Source organism: Ostrinia furnacalis, unplaced genomic scaffold (genome assembly GCF_004193835.3).
Source record: "Ostrinia furnacalis isolate ACB-3 unplaced genomic scaffold, ASM419383v2 OfSCF7560, whole genome shotgun sequence".
Classification (NCBI taxonomy): domain Eukaryota; kingdom Metazoa; phylum Arthropoda; class Insecta; order Lepidoptera; family Crambidae; genus Ostrinia; species Ostrinia furnacalis.
The window spans coordinates 222,704-242,864 of record NW_021137799.1 but is presented as its reverse complement, the minus strand read 5'-3'; the positions used below and the strand labels follow the sequence as shown (position 1 = coordinate 242,864).

The 20,161-nt window shown below is 37.9% G+C and overlaps 2 protein-coding genes across 11 annotated transcripts in view; one reads left to right on the top strand and one right to left on the bottom strand.

The window, feature by feature from the left end:
- Positions 1–23: 23 nt before the first annotated feature.
- On the bottom strand, positions 24–10,494 carry LOC114365190 (tetratricopeptide repeat protein 21B). Its single transcript, XM_028321706.1, has 13 exons — positions 10,264–10,494; positions 10,060–10,166; positions 7,728–9,790; positions 7,357–7,642; positions 6,652–6,845; positions 6,016–6,408; positions 5,704–5,808; positions 4,683–4,854; positions 3,351–3,540; positions 2,146–2,349; positions 1,375–1,473; positions 1,138–1,256; positions 24–657 (listed from the first exon to the last, which is right to left on the bottom strand). Exons 3-13 carry the CDS (start codon positions 9,654–9,656, stop codon positions 419–421), a joined length of 3,930 nt encoding a protein of 1,309 aa, XP_028177507.1. The 5' UTR covers positions 9,657–9,790; positions 10,060–10,166; positions 10,264–10,494; the 3' UTR covers positions 24–418.
- Positions 10,495–11,667: 1,173 nt separating this feature from the next.
- LOC114365189 (uncharacterized) overlaps positions 11,668–20,161 on the top strand; it is a 92,634-nt gene continuing 84,140 nt past the window's right edge. For 7 of the 10 annotated variants that reach the window (XM_028321699.1, XM_028321698.1, XM_028321696.1 and 4 more), the window contains exon 1: positions 12,428–12,697. In XM_028321699.1, the coding sequence (XP_028177500.1) occupies positions 12,596–12,697 (102 nt within the window). In that variant the 5' untranslated portion in view covers positions 12,428–12,595. Of the gene's footprint in view, positions 11,795–11,980; positions 11,999–12,427; positions 12,698–20,161 lie in introns of those variants that run through there. The other 3 variants (XM_028321694.1, XM_028321693.1, XM_028321695.1) reach the window with 3 other exon arrangements.

The following is a 20,161-nucleotide window of genomic DNA, read 5'->3' as shown; positions in this document are numbered from 1 at the left end:
GTGCTTAGAAACACTTATTTACGATGTTTTATAATACATAAAAATATTGTACATTGAAAATGCAAATCCGGCATCTACCTGCAAATAACACAGTTACGATCCGCCCTTTAAATAAACATAAGGCACTTACTGTTTCCGTATTTTCAAGTTCATTCTTCTTTTCGTGTCGACAACAAACCTACAGTGTCAGCCCAAAACTCCGCCACAAGAGTGGCGTTGTCAGTAGCACTCATCAAATCCTCCTGAGTGCAGCTGCTTGGGCACTCAGGGCACGATATTGTTGATGACGTCTTTCTTTCTCTACGCATTCGCTAAGATTTGGAGGGATAGATCGATTCAAAACTTCGTACAATGAAGACAGTAGTTCAAAAATACACCTTTGTGCAAAAACGTGGGTCTAACAAGGAACATGATTTCACTAAGTTCTCAAATTAGTTTTAGCCTTCTCCAAGATCTCTTTCTTGATCTTAGGATAGTCTGGGTGCACTTTCAGTATGTGTCTGCAGACGACTATACACTCAGGGTATTTCTTTAGCTTTAGATACGCATGCGCTAGCTTATAACCTACGGCGAGTTCGCTCTTGCCTCCGTGCGTCCATGCACTGTCGTAGTTGGATGCAGCACTTTTGTAGTTTTGTTCTTTTTCGGCAAGATAACCTGTGAATTATACAATTTGTTACTTTTAGAACTAAATGTTACCCCATAAAAAGGATCTTCCAAAGCAAAAAGTCAGTCAATGGAATTTGGGAAATGTGACGTCACGCTTGTCTTTGTCACACTAAATCTATGGAAGAATCATGGTTTAACAGATCGTAAACGTATATCAATGAGGGTTTTCGCGAATGAAAAATCCGCCAGATGGCAGTACGTAGACGCGAGGTCCAAATGCTGCATGATTGGTTATTTTTGACATGACATTGACAGATATGTCAAAGTAAAATCCACCAATCACGCAGCAGTCAGACCCCACATCCACGTCCCGCCATCTAGCGGATCTTTCATTCGCGAAAACCCTCATTGACTGGTTGCGTCAACTAGCCTATTTTTAGAAGTTCACTATTCTGTGACAGTATGGGATAAGACTTTAAAATATCCTCGAAAATTCAACTACTTATGTAAGATTAAACTATTATTTACCTAGATATTGATAGGCCGTTGCGCAGGAGTTGTTGTGTGTTAGAACTTTTGTCAACAGTTCCTTTGCTGCGTCCATTCTCCCGGAACTGACTTGACTGTCGGCTACTTCTAACCAGCACCTAAAAAATAAATATTTGAGGGTTTAATAACACGCTGAAGGTTGCAAGGCTTCTCAGTTCGATGAACTGATGACCTGTCAAGCTGTTAATAAAATTTGAGGCTTATTATGTTACTAACCTTTCCAATCCATCAGCATTTTCTGGCGACCAGGGTATCGATGATATTGTCCTTTTCAGTATATTCTTAGCACGAGTTGGTTGCTTGATTATGTTGTAACTAAAAAAGAAATAAGAGTTTTATGTCATAACTGAATGCATGCATGCAACTAATAAGTATTTATGTTTTGTTTCTTTTTTTTTTAACATAAACCTGCCTGCTGCCCACTCTTGTTTCTGTAAGGCCCGAAATTGACTTGTAATGCCAATATGTCTTTGCAATCAAGTTTTAAATCATCATAATGTCAGCCACAGGACGTCCACAGCTAAACATAGGCCTCTCCCCCAATGATTTCCATAAGCGGTTGCTTTTAAATAAATGAACAAAATCAACAACGTGAACTTACGCGTCAGCAATAACTAGTAACGTTATCAATAACAACTAACTTGGGCTTACGCGTCCACAATGGTCAGTTCAGTCTGCACATATTTGATGTACTTAAATTTGGCTATTGTAAGAATAGAACGTTAGATAATTCCTGACAATAAGTGGTGACTGAGTTTGTTCCGGCGTTTCTTCTCAGCACTTGCCATATGTTTGTCTTGAAGCGCTGGTAGGGCCCAAAAGAAAAGGAGACATGTAAAGTGCCCCATAAGGGCTACTTTTTTTTTATATATTTGACGTTCATAAGTGCCACTTGTGGTCTAAACTGAATAAATATTTTTGATTTTGATTTTGAATGACAAGTTACTTATATTTTCGCGTTAGCAACAGCACCTAACGTGAACTTACGCGTTAGCAATGGCCAGTATCAAGTACGGGTCATCCTGGTGCCCGTCATCAGCCACCAATGGCAGCAGTTCTTGCAGCACCCGCTCGGCCTGCTGTTTCTGCCTCGTGGCCAGCTGAAGCAGCGCTTGCAGCGGCTTGCGGTCCGCTGGAGACACTTCTGCTAGCAGCTTCTCGGCTGTTCGTAACGCTAGCAGGCGTGTGTCACTGTAAAGACCCGAGTATAGTTCTGTCAGGTTTTAGTGAGTAAATTTTGGTAAGGGAGAGAAAGAATACTGGGTCATTTTCAAAAAAAAGGAGCTTATTGGTTAGGCTGGTCAGTTACGGATTGCTCCATTTCGTGATGCCAAAAATCAAGTAATTGGCAATAGTAGTCGAGAATAGCATCGAGAGATCATTAATTGTAACCTATGACTGTGTGTTGAAATAAATGACTCATTATTATTATAGCCAAGGGCGGGTCGTATCACTAATTGTTGTGTGCTGAACGAGAAAACACTGGTCGATACCATCAGCTGTGAGATGCTCAAATGCTGGAAGTACTGGAAATGGAAGTATAGTTCATGCAACTCACTCGCCTTCGTGAATTGCAACAACTATATCGTGACAGATGCCTTATCTGGAGGGAAGAGAGGAGAGGGACAGAAGTTAACAAGCAACTTACGGCTCATCCCCGTTCCCAGCAAAAGAGTCCGGTAGATCGGCGGGCGCGAGGTGTGTCAGACACAATAGCGCCATACGACGTGCGGCGCTCCGCCCCCAACGAGACGACTGTCGTGATAGGTTCAACTGGCGGAGCGCCGCGTTAGCTCGAAGCATTAGCACCACGAGTATTAAGAGTAATATATACCTTATTCGATCAATAAGGAGCTTGTTGGTTGCCTCGTCAAGTCAAATGCTCCGTTTCATAATGCAAAATGACTTCATTGGCAATAGCAGTCAAGCATGACCAAGGGCGCGTCGTGAAGCGCTGGTAGTCGTGTGTTGGAAAACACTAAAGCCGACCGCTGCGGACGCGCGTCGCAAAGTCGCGACAGCAATATAATTACGCGCGAGCGATAAGGATGGGTAGCTTGGGGTCATTGGACAAAATTCTACGTGCTCACGGACCAGGCTTTAGTCCATTTCTTGTTCATGAATTTTTTGAGGTGGTCTAATGCTACTTTGACTAGAGGGACGGAGTGGCTGACTTTCTCTAAGAAACTTACGGCTCATCTCCGTTCCCAGCAAAAGAGTCCGGTAGCGCAGCTGGCGCGTGATGCGTTAGGCATAGCAGTGCCATACGGCGGGCGGCGCTCCGCCCCCAACGAGACGACCGTCGTGATAGGTTCAGTTGGCGGAGCGCCGCGTTGGCTCGGCCTCCGTAGAGGGAACATAGGCCCGCGCAGTAGTGGTAACCTGGAATGAGTGCCCGTTAGTTGTTAGTTTACAGCTTTTCACACTATCAATTTGTTAACATACATTTCAATCCTTTATGAATTTTGGAATTGTATGTAGTAAGGGTTTGAAAAGCGTCAAATACTAACAAAGAACAGAATGTAACACTTATAGACCAGCGGATGAGATACTTTTTATAATCTGTGAAATCACAGTTTCTACATAGATTTGTGACAATGTCTACAATCTACATAATATAACGTCACGTAGCGATAAAGGACAATGACCAAAAATGTATGGAGTGTGGTCCAAATGTCCACCACTAACGAGACCTACCTAGTAAAATAGTCTACTAAATACTGATTCATTATAACCAAACCGCAATCAAAAATATGCTGTCAGTAAAAAGTTATGACTGAATGAAAAGTCATGTTTTTTACCTTTTCATCCGAAAAATGTTCTTGATATCATTCTATCCATCGCACATTTTGGATTAATCTATGCATGTTATGTCATGTCGCTTAGTGTGCCGCGTTAGATTCTCGCTAAAAGAAAAAAAATAAGCTCAGAAGAAAGACATCAATATTGGAATTATGGTCGGGTGGTCGCTGCTCCGCCCCTATTGGTTGTAGGGTGATGTTATATAACCTAAAACCATCCTTGATAAATGGGCTATCCATAACAGAAATAATTTTTCAAATCGGACTAGTAGTTGAATAGGCACTTACAGGGCAGATATGTACCATCCTAGACTGCATCTCACTTAACACCAGGTGCGATTGCGGTCAAATACCTGCCTTGGCTAGCATAAAAAAAAAAAAGTTCCTGAGATTAGCGCGTAAACTACTACAATTTTTCATACGGTCATAACTTTTTACTGACAGCTTATTTTTTTTTCGTCCCATACTGAAAGTTAATCTCTATTAAATGGAATATAAGCCAATATAGGTCTTATTAGTGGTGGACATTTGGACCACTTTTGGTCATTGTCCTTTAAGTATGTTATGATGACCGAATGTACCGATTTCAAATCCAACAAAAATAATATACATCAAATAAATGAAAATGAGACAGCTTTTAATGACCGACTGTAACTATAGGGTTCAAATTATGGTGGAAATATATGGGACATAGCCCAAAGGTTAATTCAAGGAATTATTTACCCGGGTCATCCTGGTCCCCCAGCGCCACTTTAGCAGCCTCCAGCGATAGCTCCGCGTCGGGCAGGCGGCCGCGGCGCCACTGCACCTCGATAAGCTGCGCCAGCGCCTCCCAGCTCGTCGGCTTCACTGAGAGAATCTGGTTCAGGTGGCGCTGGGCCGTTTCTAGGTCCACCTGGCAATAGCATAGCAAAGTTATTTTTATTAATAAACAACATCATAATTGAAAATTACATAAAGCAGACTACAGCAAAACATAGGCCCTCAAAACGTCCTCTCTTTAGTATTACGCATCCAGTTCTAGGAAACAATAAAATCCATCGAAATGAAAATGGAAAGGGAGATCCTGGTGCCCAAGTTCTTAATGTATAGGACAGGGGTGGGTGGCCAACTTGATTAGACATAAGATCTACTGTTTACTAACGAAACCCAGGGCGATCTACCACTCTACTAAATTATATACTTCTTGAAATCTTAAATGAAACAACTTAGTTTAGTACACAATCATGTAGTATTTTTGCCTTGCCACGATGGACTGAACTAATATTCGCGATCGACCGGTTAGCCACCCCTGCTTATAGGACACTATAGCCTGGTCCGTGAGCACGTAGAATTTTGTCCAATGACCCCAAGCTACCCATCCTTATCGCTCGGCTATCGTTTTAGCGCTCACCAGTTGGCGCCACTGTAGAGTAAGGTCCTGTCACTTGCTAGTAGCGAAGACAGTGGCGCCAACTTGTGAGCGCTAAAGTGGTAGGAGGACTATCGCATTTGCACTCATCAAGATGGCGCCACTGTAGAGTAAGGTCCTGTCAATCGCCAGGGGTGCCAACTGTTAAGTATAAAAACGATAGCCCTCATTATATTGCTGTCGCGACTGTGCGACGAGCGCCCGCAGTGAGTGTGCGAGCGCGACAGCAACATAATTACGCGCGAGTGATAAGGATGGGTATCTTGGGGTCATTGGACTAAATTCTACGTGCTCACGGACCAGGCTTTAGTCTGTTATCATTATTTTACGAACCTTGCGAAAAGCTAAATCGGCCATCATGACTGCAGCAGATTCGTTGTTGGGATCCGCATTCAGCAGTACCGCACACGTCTGCTCACATTTCTCTGGATTATTTATCTGCAAAGATTTTTTAACAGAATACATGTAGTTAGTTACTAAAAAAATGACCATCGTGGATGGGACAAAAAGTAGCAGAACTCCTTCCAATAGCTTCCATCTATTGTAGCACAAAAAATCATCGAAATAGCTTAGAAATGTAAGCAAAAAACGTAACTTCCTGTCAGTTAGTTTTGAAGACAACAAGTGAAAGATGTAAAAACTTACGTGCGCAAAGAGTTTCGCCAACGCTAGCAAAGTGCTAGGATCCCGTGGCGAGTGTATCAGGGCTTCTGAATACAAGTTAGCGGCCACCGCCGGTTCCTTCACCGATTTCACCTTAGCCAATGCACAGAGAACTGTTGACAACATCTGCTTTTCTTCTTGCAAGTCCCCTCTTGAATCTATTTCTATTCTTTTAACTATAGCAGTTTGTATTTCTTTCGCTTCAGCTAGGATTAATGTGGTGTTGCCAGCGGTTGGATTCTTCAGTTCCCTGCTCTTAGCCTGGGTGACGAGGTAACGGACTCGCCTTTTTAGAGTGTTGATATCTTTGTCTTTACTGTAGGATTGGTTCAGCTCGTGAGATATGGTTGAGTCAACTTTTTCGTACTGTTTTAGCTGGAAAAAAAGGAGTATGAAATAGAGACACTTTTCTGTTCAGCTGCTCAATAAGTTTATGTTTAAGGAGTCTTGTTTTCTATAGCCATAATTTGCTTTTGGATTGACGATGTTTGACGACAAATCAATGACTATTCTTGGAATTTTGAACTTAATGTTCAATTAAGATAAGATTCAAAATCACAATTACGGAAGTATGTCATATAGTGTAAAATTGATAAGCTGTAACAATAGGTTACTTACCTTTACAAGTAAATTGAGATATTCAAACATGAGTTCATCATCACTCAACAACTTGATTGCGTTTTCGTAGTGCTGCGTTGCTTTGTCGTATTCATGCATTTTGACTAGAGCCGAGCCTAGTTTTTTGATGAGCTGTATATCTTTTGGGTTCCCTTTGAGCGCTGCCTCGTAAGATTCTGCTGCTTGAGCTGGTTCTAAAAATAAATTTAGGGCCGTATTCATAAACGATGTTGGTTAAGTGAAGCAGAAAATCGAACGCACAGCGTTGAATAGACCTCTTTGATTTGTTCGTGTGTCACCCTGTGTGCCCACGTGCACTGTGAGACCTCATATTAATGTTTATGAATACGGTTGTTAATAATAAAAAAATCAACTAAGATCAATATGTATAAGCAAAAGAGTAACCGAAAATTATTGTAAGTAGTCAGCTGACCAAGACCTTGCTTTTTTAAAGCCAATAGTAGGGAGACTAAGCTAAATCTGATCTGTATTTCTACTCCAAATAAATTGTTACCAAGATTATAATTCAGGTAAGGTAATAATAGTAATAGTCTACTATTAAATTAATTAACCTGTAATTGGACTCTACCACTGGTTCTAATTAAGACTATTTTTTACAAAAACAGATTCACTTTCTAGATCTCTTATATTAATAGAAAATGACATGCAAATTGAGATTAACTTTTACTTTTATTTAAATCTTACCACAAATAGACATGAATGCATCTCCCATCATAGTATGAGCGTCAGCCATGGGGTGATTGCTCACAATTTCCTTAAAACAAGTCGTAAACATTCCCCGATCGTTCTTCTCCTTTAAATATATGTGGGCCATTTTACTGTGGGCTTGGAAGTAGTATGGCTGGCCAGGTTTGATCTCGTTGAGGATGTCTATAGCGTTGTCGACGTCACCTTTCTTCAAAGCCAAGTCTGCTTTAGCAATTGAGAGGCGGCTTTCTTCCGATGTGTACGAGAACTCTTGAATTGCTTCCTGTAATGGTGTACATTTTTTTGTGGATTAGTAAAGAATTTAGAGATAAATTGTACTTTGAAGATTAGAGAAAATATAGTCATACCTGCATCGTTTTCCCAGCTTCGCCAAATTGTTCTAAAGACGTTTGTATCTCGATAACCTGAAGATATAATGTGGCTTTGTCTATAATATTCATTTCTGACTCTTGATGACGGCTCATGCTGGAAGCCTTACTAGTCGCAATCTGCAGACTCGTCATAAAACTGGACAGGGCTTCCTGGATTTGATTGGTACTTTTCAGAATTACCCCATTGAGAAAATGATACATAGCACTGTCTCTCACTTTGAAGTTGTAGCTCAGGCACATTTCTAAGCATTGAGCAGCTTTTTGAAAAGCCTGCTGTTGGATGTATATCTGTGACAACAAAATCTGGCTTCCAACATGGGTGCTATCCAGCTCACTAATTTGCTGGGCCATTTTCTGACCATCATTTGCATAACCAAACAAAAATGTCAGCTTCGCCAACTCATATAATGCTGCTATCAAGCCTGGGCATGCTTCACAAATAGTATTGAGAAGTTTGAAGCAGCTGGCCACTGATGAATTAGTCCCTTCTTGAGAATATAAAATGTATCCAATAATAACAAAAGGCTTCTTAGGTAAATGCTTCCTGTATTCTTTGTACACATCCAGTAGAAAATCAGGGTCTAGTACTTTGACATAATCTAAGCCAAATGGATGAATATTTGCATATGCTATCCTACTTTCTAGTGCTGTGTTGAGGAAAGAAAGTGCATTAGAAGTGTTCTTAGAATTCAACTGTGCTGACAAAAGATACAGAACAGGCAATTTGTTTGGCCCTTGCATTTCAAAAAGCAACTCAACTTGTTGTCCAATCTGATCAGTTGGTCCATTTTCAAACATTTGACATAATGTTAGCCCACACAATGCTGTAATAGAGTTGCTATCAATTTTGCTGGCAGCTTTAAAAAAATTAAGGGCATCCCTGTACTTTCCTTGCAGGATACATTGGTATCCAACTTCACTCAAATAATCAACATTATTGGAATACATTTCAGAGGCATATTGAGCAAATCTGTACACTTGAGATAGTACAGCACTGGATCGACCACAAATTTTTGAAAATATCTGTGTTGTGTTGAAGAATTGATATCCGTTATGTCCTTCTTCATTTTCAAGAATAGAGTAGTACTTGTTTAGTTGATCAGCTGCTTCTATGTAATCAGAGTTCTTGCATAGAGTAATGAAAATCTTGATCTTCATTGCTTCCAAGTTATCAGGGTCCAGAGGGAATATTCTCTCCATAGTGTCATACACTGCTTCCCACCTTTGCAAGGCAAATTCATTTTTCATTTTCTCTACAAGGGGAATCACTTGCCCTGGATTATTCACAATAAGTTTATCTAAAGCTAAGTTTGATGCGTCAAAGTCTTTAGAATAATATTTGAATCTTGCTATCCCAAGAAGCGCCTCAATGTTTCTGTCACTTTTAGTGAGGGCTAATTCTAGGCAATCCAAAGTAGACATTTGCATCTCTCCCAGGTTCAAATATATTTCATTCCAACCCTTTAAAATAATGGCATCCAAGTTGTTTGGATCCTTTCGTAATGCCTTATTGATATATTCAGATGCTCGCTCATACTTCTCGGCCAGTGAAAGAAATAATCCTGCATAGTAGTATGATGTTGCAGATGCTTGTTTCTTTTCTTCTTTTAATTTAGATTCTAGACTGTAGAGTGCTTCTCTATCTAACATATTGCCAAGTTTGTATCCATAAATTAAAGTCATCAAAACCGCTAATTGGATATCTTTATCGGACTGTAATGGTGTAAGCTCATTTAGTCCTCTTTGTACTTGTCCCTCTAAAATACTAGCCAGTCCACTATAAAATTCAAATTCTACGGTGTCATTGTACTGCGTAGATGCCAGTTGTGCAATTTTTTTAGCCTTACCATAGTACTTTTCACGTAAATAATAATGTATACTACACCTATACCATGAGAAATCCATTAGGAACTTTATTCCAATTCCAGTTTGACTTTGAGATTCTTGTATTTGCTTTGATTACTCTCCAAGTAATGAGCGAGGAAATGACACTTGCAAGTCACATCAAGCTTGTTGTCCACTGCATAGTCAAATGCATACTGGAGAAAGAAAAAATAATTATAAACTTAGATTAAAACAATCTACAAGTATTACTGGAATAAACTGGATGCAAGTGGTCAGGGACAGAAGTTAATGGAAGGTTGAAGATGATGCCTAAGTTGGAAGACGAACCCCAAAGGCTGCTATAGGATAGTAAAGTTAGGTTAATTTAATAGTGAGTGTAGTGTTTAACAGTGAGCAGTAGTCTGTTTTTACAAGATTAATGCAGCTTTAAGTTTAGGTTTTTCACAAAAACAATACATCTTACCTTGGCTAGAATCTTTCCAACGCCTTTCCCTTGAAATTCTTTCGGTACATTGGTGTGAATAAAAGTGATATTCTTCCCACTTTTATCGTATTCTAATACGGCGTCAGCTGTAAATGATAAACAATGTAAGACACTTTTATTGCTGCAACTAGAATTTGCTGAATTACCTCAATAGTATTTAAAAATACAATCTAAATAACTCACCGCCTCGAATGGAAACCATGAACTGTTGCTTAGCAACATTGTTGACAACTTTCAGAACTTCCGTTGAGAAAGCTCTTGCGCGCGTTATCGTTCCCGACATGAAAAAATGATTTTTAATATTCTCCGCTGAAAGTCTGAAAACGCCTGAAAGAATTTTGTTTTGATGTAACTTTTTTTGACATTTCATTCGCGATTTTTCGGTGTTTGTTTTTGTTGTGTGACGTAAATTTGACGTATCGGTATGAATGAAGACAACCTAACAACGTTCCGTAATGCAGAGATTACGGAATCGTAGTTATGCAAATTGATGAAATTATTTATTTTTCATTTAAAAGGCTTTGAATCTTTTTGCAACTTTTTATTTAACAAAAAAAAACACGAAGGAAATAATTTAAATAATCAATAATTATTAAATACTGACATCAGAGTTTGAATTATTTCATTATCAATTTTATGGAACGGAACGTTTGTTCTTGCGACATGCGTGAAGATTATGGCGGGAAATCCTAAACTGTTTTCGGTAAGCTCAGCAACAGCAGGATTCAGGAGAATGGGATTGTTTAGCGGTCATTACTCTTGTGAAAAGTTAAGTATTATCATTATTCCTATCACGTACTTACCTACTGCCTGACCTTGTTGTTTCTATTCCAGCAATTCCAGCGCATATAGGGCACCGCCCAACATAGCAAGATCAAAAAAAGTTTAACAAACGTAGGATCTTCAAACAAAAAATGAATCTAATGGGTGAGCGACCTACTGGTTGTCCTTGAATGGTAAGGTAACGAGGGCTTAGTTTGTTCCGAATGTCGATCTAGCTATTATTGCACGTCGTGTATCTTACTTAGGCTAGGCCTAAGTTACCTAAGTACTTAGGCATACAGTAACTACTACAGATTTTTATAAAGGTAGCAGGAGACGCTGGAAAATCATCATGCATGGGGAGGCCTAATTTTAGTAGTGGACGTCCTGTGGCTGAAATGTTAATAAGTAAGTTTCTATCTTGTCGCGTGATTTTCTTCATTATGTAGCTGAATAAGTCTGAATATTAAACCAGCATCATTTTGATTATTTTAAGCGTCAAACGCTTCATAAAACAATAGAATGACGGTTTGACCTTCGCATTTCCTAAAACGTGGACCTACCACGTTAGCTGCTATATTCATTCCGGGCTGATTAATTATGCGGTCGCTCCTATGCATCCATGGCACCAAACGTGTGACCAACGACCAATGGAACAAGTGGCGGTAAGTCAGCAGGGCTACTCCGAAACAGTGTTTACGTGGTTTCGGATCTACCTGTCACTGTCGCTCTTGCTGGCATTTCGCTTTGCGGGAGAGGGATGGCAACATTCGAAACTTTGAATAACATTTTTCGTAGTAGCCCCGCAGTCATCGTCGTGCGCCCGCGCAGTCGCAACCGAAGCGCTGTGCGCGCGACGCGCACGACAGACTATCGATTAGAGCGCGCGATCGGAACATGTGAACTGTGAAGGACGTGTTTATTATTGTGTGAACTTAATGTTTATAACCAGGTGGATAACTCAACTTGGCAGGACACCTGCCTTTTTGTTATTCATAGCTTTATTCAGATTTCAATATAGATCAATAGCTGAAACCTGTGTAAATAGTCACGATTACCTATCATAGTTTTGAATTATTTAATTGGTTTACAAAGCTGCTTGTGTTACTTTTTAAGTAATTAATCAGTATTAAATCACCTACAACCTGAGTAGGACGTAAGATACCTACTTGCTCTTTGTTTTATAATAATTAGAAAATTGGTAACACATTATGTTTGAAATAGGATTTATGTCTCCAAAAGACTTGTGTTAATTAAAATTGCTTTGATAGTATCTTTAGTAGACTATTTCAAGAAATAATGTATTATAATAAAATTATTCACCCTCTTATAAAACTTGTAACCACCTATGGAGTCACTATGAATAAATTTTAATAGAAATAGGTACGACACCTAAGCTGTTCAAAAGAATTCTCACTAAAGCATACAACATAAATCATCAAATTTCTCTCATTTAATATAAATATTTTGTAACAGCATGATCATTTCCAGTTATAAAATTCGCGAGCATTATTAATACCATTTCATATCTGCATAAGAATGTGAATAAGTAGGCGGGTATGCGAATCTTTACGTCTGCCTGTAGACAAGTCAGCTGCATATTTTCACATGTTGTCCTATCAGATGGTAGCTTCGTAAACAGTGGATTTTAAGTAATATTTTTTACCTGTTGACCTGTCTTAGCTTCAGAATCAGTGGATTATAAGTCTGAGGATAGGTGGCCAATGTGATTTGAGTGTGTGTCGACGAGCTTATGGGGCAATGCGTGTCCCGGAGTCATCCGGGCCCGTATGCCTTCTCTAGACACTACGATGCCGAGAGCCTAGCGAGCAGCGTCAGCGGGTTCACTAGGAAGGTAGGTTCATGTTTTTATTGTTAGCTATTTGTTTATAACGACCGACTGTTTTATTTTATTTCATTGATATCTGGTAGTTAGCTGTTTAGCAGCTACTAAAGTCCCTACTTACTATTGAAACGAAAAGGCGCGGCGCTGAATTCGCTCCAAAGTCATATTCATTCCTTGCTGCTTGCTTGCTGATATTATTGAAAAAATCAATCAAAACATTCACTTTGAATCGAGTTTTAATTTTTTATAGTAAATTATCGGTTCATTTTGGTGTTTATTGCTTGTGTATAACAATTACTTTGAAACATTATTTTAAACCTAAATACAGAAATACAAAATTGCAGAAAAATTACTTAAAGTAAGCAGTAACTTTTCCGGACGTAATGATTTATCGGCCGCTAATAAATTAACTTTAGAGACAGCGTGAGCTTTTTCTATGTTTTCAAAGTAATTAACCTTAATTGTTGGACAGGCAATAAAAAGTTTATTAAACTTTTACATGTCAGATAAGCCTATAAAATCCTGAAGATTTGCAGTGGATTAATTTCTTTCTAGATATTATTAAGTAAAATTTATAGTGGTTCGACCGTAAAACTCGTCTTTCATAAGGAAAAATGTCAATAAAATACTTTTTTTAAGATCAACCATTTTCAAATCAGCCTGAAGTATTTTTATTCAGCATTTCGTTAATACAACGAATTCATTGCATCATCGAATGCCGATGTCGTCGAATGACTCACAGGTGATCTCACCCGAAACCTTTACACCTGACAAGACGATTTTAACCGGTTCACTTTCCCGCCCTGATGCACAGACTCCAAGCCATCGGGATATGCGGTTACAGTATGACGTATGTCATACAGCCATACACGTGAGAGGATCAGCACATTGAGTTATAATGTACTACGTAGTAATGTCGCAGTCGGATTGTATAATCCGCCGTTTTACATTACCACTAGGCATTTTACATTACAGCTCTGTTTTGTAATACGGCGGCTCAACGTTTAGGCGGATTGTCATTGCGATACGTTCTTCAATACGGCGGCCCACGTTTAGCGGCATCGTACTACTATTTAGATTGTAGGGTGACCATACTTACAAAATAAACGAATGTTTAATGAGAATAAATTTTAATAAGACATATTTTAAGAATTATTATCTTCGTTACTGTATACTAAATAATATATTTGGCTTCAGTAATTTTTTTAACTTATTTATAAATCACAAGGGATAGGATGATAAGCCATCTAAAAAAAAGGACTCAAAACAATTAAACTTTTCTAAATATTTTAAAAATAAATTAGATATTTGGCTTTAGTCTTTTTTAGACATTAAAAATGATCACAGGGGACAGGTAACTCAAAAAAATAAAGTTTTAGTCATTTTTCTGGGTTATTTTTCTTTAAGATAAAATTATCTTCACCGGCCACAGCCATAATGTCATATTTTTACACTAATAATATTGTGTAGGATTCCGCCGAACACCAGAATCCATAGCCACTTTAGCTGTTTTGATGTGGGTTATAACCTCTAAAACTCGTTCCCTTGTCCACGGTTTTTTTACTGTTCCACATTGAATTATTTAATTGCACATTATAATTATTCTTAAAGTCACTGTCGACAGACATATTATTTATCACCTTTTTTCTGTTAAATTCACAAATAACTACGCAATTTAGCAATACAATTTCTGTATCCGATGCCATTGTTGTTGTTATCACATGTTATGTCAGGCAGCGCCACGGTATTGAAAATAGGAACTAAAAACTGACAAAGCGGCGGGTAATGACACGCTGTTTTACATTACGGCTAGCCGTATTGAAGAACGTTTGGCACCGAATACATTCCGGCGGATTTTCATTCAGCCGTATTCAATCCGGCTAAACGTTAAGCCGCCGTATTACAAAACAGAGCTGTAATGCAAAATGCCTAGCTGTAATGTAAAACGGCGGATTATACAATCTGACTGCGACAGTAATATTACTTCAATGGATCAGCAAGGGATTCTTCCACAAACTAGATTTACCTAATAAACATTGCGTCTATCAACAGTACCTATTATAATTGTTATTATTAAAATGAAATAGTACTTAACTATACACTCTTAAGCGTCAAATCTACATTTTCGGTACTATTCAATAATAAACAGTACCTACCTACGCGACTTGAGTACCCACCTAATCTATGAGTGGAATTTATTGTACTTTTTTATATAGCCAAAATGTAGGTAGGTACTGTCGCGATTCAATGACCATTGATTTACTTAGGTGCCTACTTGTAAGCTTATCAATTCGCTGACGATCTGCTCTTGGCTTTATTTAAAAGTGCCATGCTTACAAATCTTTCTACATAATGGTCAATACACAACCAGGGTAGATGGTATCGGCACCTCTCTTATCGGATGGCCCCGCGAGGCGTGACTCCGGATGAATGGAGCTGGTGTAGGAGCCTGTGGTCGATGCTTCTAATGATACCCGAAGTGATTGCCCGCTAGTTAAGCTGCGGTTACAATAGCTGAAGTGAAGATGAAAATATTTCATAATTGTGTTACATTTTGCAGCGAGAAATACTAGTAAGCCCGGATTAATTGAAAAAGGTGTAACATAATAAATAATTACTTACTTGCATAATGGTTTATTTGAAAAATTGAAAGCTCATTCCTCGTTACCTACTCCATTTTAGTATAATTTATGCGTTATTTAATTGAGATCGATACGTAAGCTTTTCATAATATTTGAGAGCAAAAGCGTGAGCATGATCTAGATATTATCTAGACATTTACATAACAGCTAGTCACTTATAAAAATAGTAATAAGTTCCAACAAAGCTCATTCAAAGGCTATTTACTACATGTTAAACAACTTTCATAACATTGCGAGAGGTCAGTGATAAAATAAATTGACTGTCGGCTTTGTCAAGTACGGTAGCACGTTGTTTGTAATGTAAGCCACTTAGGTACTTAGCGGTAATAAGCAATGTCAATCATACATATTAGCGAACAAATGTTCTAACTCGACTTAACTACTGTTGAATGCTTATTTAAAACCTTTTTACAGACATTGCAGTAATTGTTACGTTTAGTTATCTAGTCATAGCCAGTTTCAACACAAAATTGATAAATTACTTAACACTTACGATAAATAAAAACTCTACTTCATGGGTTTCAAACCTATTTTGTACCATATTTATATCGAGTAAAATACCCATGTCTTTGTTTTGTCCTTTGATTTAAAATCTGATATAAAGAAAATAGACATCCCGATATAAAGAAACTAGACATACGATTACCATACGTTATAACGTTGAAAGGTGACGCAGGAGCGCAGGTGTTGTTGCGAAATGGATACCTCAAGGGACGCAGACAGGCCATCGATCGCCTTACAAATAAAGATGCAAATGCTAGAAAAGAGAAACCTTAGCCTGTATCGTTGTGTTTGTGTAGCTAAAGCTAAAACAGTTGGGCTTTTCCTTGTTTTATGTTCACATATTTTGGTCAGATGGCACTTTAGAAGAAGTGACGCGTTTATGTCTTTTCGTTGACATTGTATAAAATTAATTTATCATGTTTTTTTTATATCACTACTATAACGACTGTTATTTACTTTTTAAAAACTTACTTACTTTACTACTTTTATTTACCTATTCAATGTCGCTTATGACTATGTATGTAAATCATAGTAAACCATCATGAATATTAACTGTAGGGTTTACTAAACTTTTAGACATCTAATCTTTTTCCGATCATAGAATTGGACCCATCGTCAGCCAAGACTTTTTGCTAGTTTATTCAGTTGTCAATGTCGTCATTAGTGCCATTAGCTCTGTAGCGTGTAAATAGACAATTCAACTCAAACACCCATAAAAGTAGTTTATTGCTCGCTGATGTATTCATAGCCTAACAAATTGTAATGTACCCATCGTTGTCCAACCACACAATGAGGGGCAGTGACCCGGTCACACTTGCCTCCTCTCCCTGCCATGAAAGAGTTATTATTTCGCAAAGTAGGAAAAACAGATTAGATCTGAACTTTTTGTGGTAAAGTTCATTATCACAGTAGACATTGAATCGTATAAAAATATTGAAGACGCCAATAACTGTACATTTACGAGTTTATATCTACTACCATAGACAAAAAAATAATCTTTTATTAAGTTAAATTACGTTATTTTAATTTTCATGAAAAGCATTTCATGAGTCCACCAGCCTAGGTAGTTAATTATATGCTATTCAGCCAGTTAATTACCAATTATTTTAGATAACCACTCTCGTAAATTGAAATTACGGTGAAAATGGCTAAAGCTCGATAACTTTAACCATCTACAGAGGTTTTAATTACAGATAGCGTTTATTACTGGCTGCATGGCAATGACGTTTCACCAGGGATCCACCAGGTTTCCGACCCGATGCTCTGTGTAATCGCAGATAATTATCCGCCCACAGACTACACACCTCTCGCCACTTTCTCGCTGGACGAGAAATAGTTTACAAATTGTATACAATCATAAATAATAGGCTAATAGAGTGGACGTGACCAGAGAATCGTTTAGCTTTAGTGGATGTTTGGATTGCTGTTATCTACTAATCGCTCTTATATCGTGCAGTTAGGTACGTGATGCCATTTTTCGAGTCTAAACAGAAGTACCCACGGCGATATAAGGGAAAGACTGGGGCATCATCATAATAATCGTAAAAGATGCAATTTTGTAACAAATATACAACATGGGCAGTTATAATTTCTATCCACTTAATTCAATCAATTAATTAATAAAAGCCTATGTGCTCTGACATCCCTACTTGTATATGCTACGTACCTAAGGACCCTTATTAATAAACTTTCATTCTTTTGAAGTTAGTTAGTCACCAAAAAGTAACCGAAGTTTACCAAAACTCTTCATATAGCGAAAGCATTACGAAACCAGTCAAAATAGTCGCCAATAATATCTAATCGAGTTCTCAACTCTCAAGTTCTCAACAAAGTAAAAATGCAAAGAACTGAAACATTCCTCGGTTTCGTAATACGCGCACGCGCACTTCAGCCATAATAAAAGAAGATGCAGAAGGTTTATTAAGTCTGATTTGTTTAAATTATGTAGGTATATGGTTTTGATAATAATATGCAGATTTCACTAATCAATAAATTACGAGTATATGGTTTATTATGCGACTGAAACACAAAGTAGCCTATTAGTAAAATACTTAGAATAGATTCGTTCTCACATTGATTTCAATTTAGGTATTTTGACTAGGTATAACCGATGTCAACAAGCAAACGTAACGTAGTTGTAATGAATGGATCCTACTGTCTTAACTTTTTACTAAGCCAGCGTTTTGTGAACTGCTTCCATGTAGGGTCTCGCGTGATTTCCATATAAACGTCAAACCATACCTGACTTCCAATTACCGTAATGGGAATTTATGTAACAATAAAATCTGTCTTACATGCGTAATCTGACTTAAAAGTCTCCCAACTTGTATGAAAAGATTATTTAAGATTGTACGCAAGAAGTCGGTTTCCTTTCTATTGTCCTCTGGAGTTTACTCACGTCTATTAACATTTTTGAGATGCTTACTTAAGACTAAGTAGTTTGTTGGTTTATATGAGATCAAGTAACATCTACATTACGTAACACCACAACAGCCTGTGTGGTTTCTTTCCGAACTACAAGTAGGTCTACAAATCTTTATTGATTGATCATTGTAGATCCACCGTGATCGATGAATGGGCTGTAAATAATGCCGTATTACTTAACGATATTTAAGTATGATCCAAATATTGTAATTGAGCTAACTGTATTTGAATCTACAGTAGAGTTTGAGCGTAATTTCATGGGCTTATTATATTCCCTTATTTAGTCAATAGAAATAACTGGCTGCATTAATCTCTAGTGGCCAGAATAACTAACCTTTTTACATCGTTTCAGCCAAATGACGTCCACTGCTGGACAAAGGCCTCCCCCAAGGTTTTCCACAATGAACGGACGAACCTTTTTACATACAAAATATTAATTAAAACATAATAACTATGAAGTCATTTTAAATTATCTGCATCGGCTTCCGAACATGAATCGAACTTAACTATTTATATTTTCTAGATCAACAGCAAACCGCATTTACAATTGTAATTTAATCACACAATACGAATGATGTGAAACTTTCGCTCTTGTGGTGGATCAATTTACATTTTGTGGATACGCGATCTTGCTCTTGATAATAAAAATAAATCTGCTCAGCTACTTTACACTTTTACAATGGTTAACTATGTATATTGTTGTTTGCTTCTAGCTTTCAATTTTTGTACGTTATGTAAGAATTTATTGGCTGGAACATTCTTTCTTTCCATGTCTTCTCTGAACAAAAAAGCAAAAGGCATCCTATCGACTATTACCCTAAACTGCACTCATTTTGATCTTGTAACTTGCATAAAGTAAATCTAAGAATAAACATTCATCAATCAATTGTATGAATTAAGTCCATCGCTATTCTGTTTCATTAACTGTCGACTACAAGAAGTCGGTTAAAAAGACAAATCTCGAAACGATCTAAAACTTTGTTTTGATTTTATCGTTGCGCGTACGCACTTTTCGTAAGCGTAGCGTACGTCGTAGTCGCCGTAGTAATTGAACTACGAAACTCTACGTAATTTTGCATTGCAGTATGTATCTCTAAATCTGTCGTGTAATTTTCCATTGCCTATAAAATGTACTGTTAGAGACATAAATAAGGCGGCACGCTTCCAATCACAAGAAAGAACATCACTTTATGTTGTCAACACAAAGTAGGAGATGTCAGCGACGCATCAATCTACTCGTAGCTGCAGTTTTTTCTCGTCGCAATTTTCCAAGGAACGGTTATCGGTATTCCGCACCGTTAGCTTGAAGACAAATGGCAATATAAATCTCTGTTTATTATTTATTAGAATGTCTAAGAAAGGTATTATTTGAACATAACTGTCCAGACTTAGTTTTGTTATTTAGCGGAATTTAGCGAACGCGTATGTTTCTTATTACCAAAAACTGTGGTAACTAAATCCATTACGAGTAAGACCTGAAAAACAAAAAAAAATAATTTAATACCATTGCATTTATCGTGTGACATATTTATTCAATAGGTAAGTACTAACCAAATCATTATTTGGAATGCAATTCCCTGCAATTCCAACAGAAAACCGTATTTGTTTCGTACTATTGAGTTGTAAATCGTAAATCGAATTGAACGTGTCTAAGAATCGATTTATCGAGTCCGTTTTACATCGGACTGTTGTCCGGCACGATTGTCCTACCTCGTGACAGGCGCGATTTTCTAAAGCCCTCTTGGATTTCTACGTGTCGGCTAATAAATGGTCATGGATTCATCATATCGAAATCCATTCAGGAAAATGGTACTGACTTTGCAAATATTACTGCTGAGTTTATACAGAAAAGTTGAAGGAAATCGTATTTTATTTGATTACGTATAGTTTCAGTATTATTCAG

Excerpts from the sequence above, each read along its gene's own strand:
- LOC114365190 (XM_028321706.1), bottom strand. The coding sequence starts at position 9,656 with ATGGATTTCTCATGGTATAGGTGTAGTATACATTATTATTTACGTGAA. Across the intron at positions 6,846-7,356 it reads TGCATTCATGTCTATTTGTG|AACCAGCTCAAGCAGCAGAA; the intron begins GTAAGATTTAAA and ends ATTTATTTTTAG. Across the intron at positions 1,257-1,374 it reads AATGCTGATGGATTGGAAAG|GTGCTGGTTAGAAGTAGCCG; the intron begins GTTAGTAACATA and ends TTTATTTTTTAG.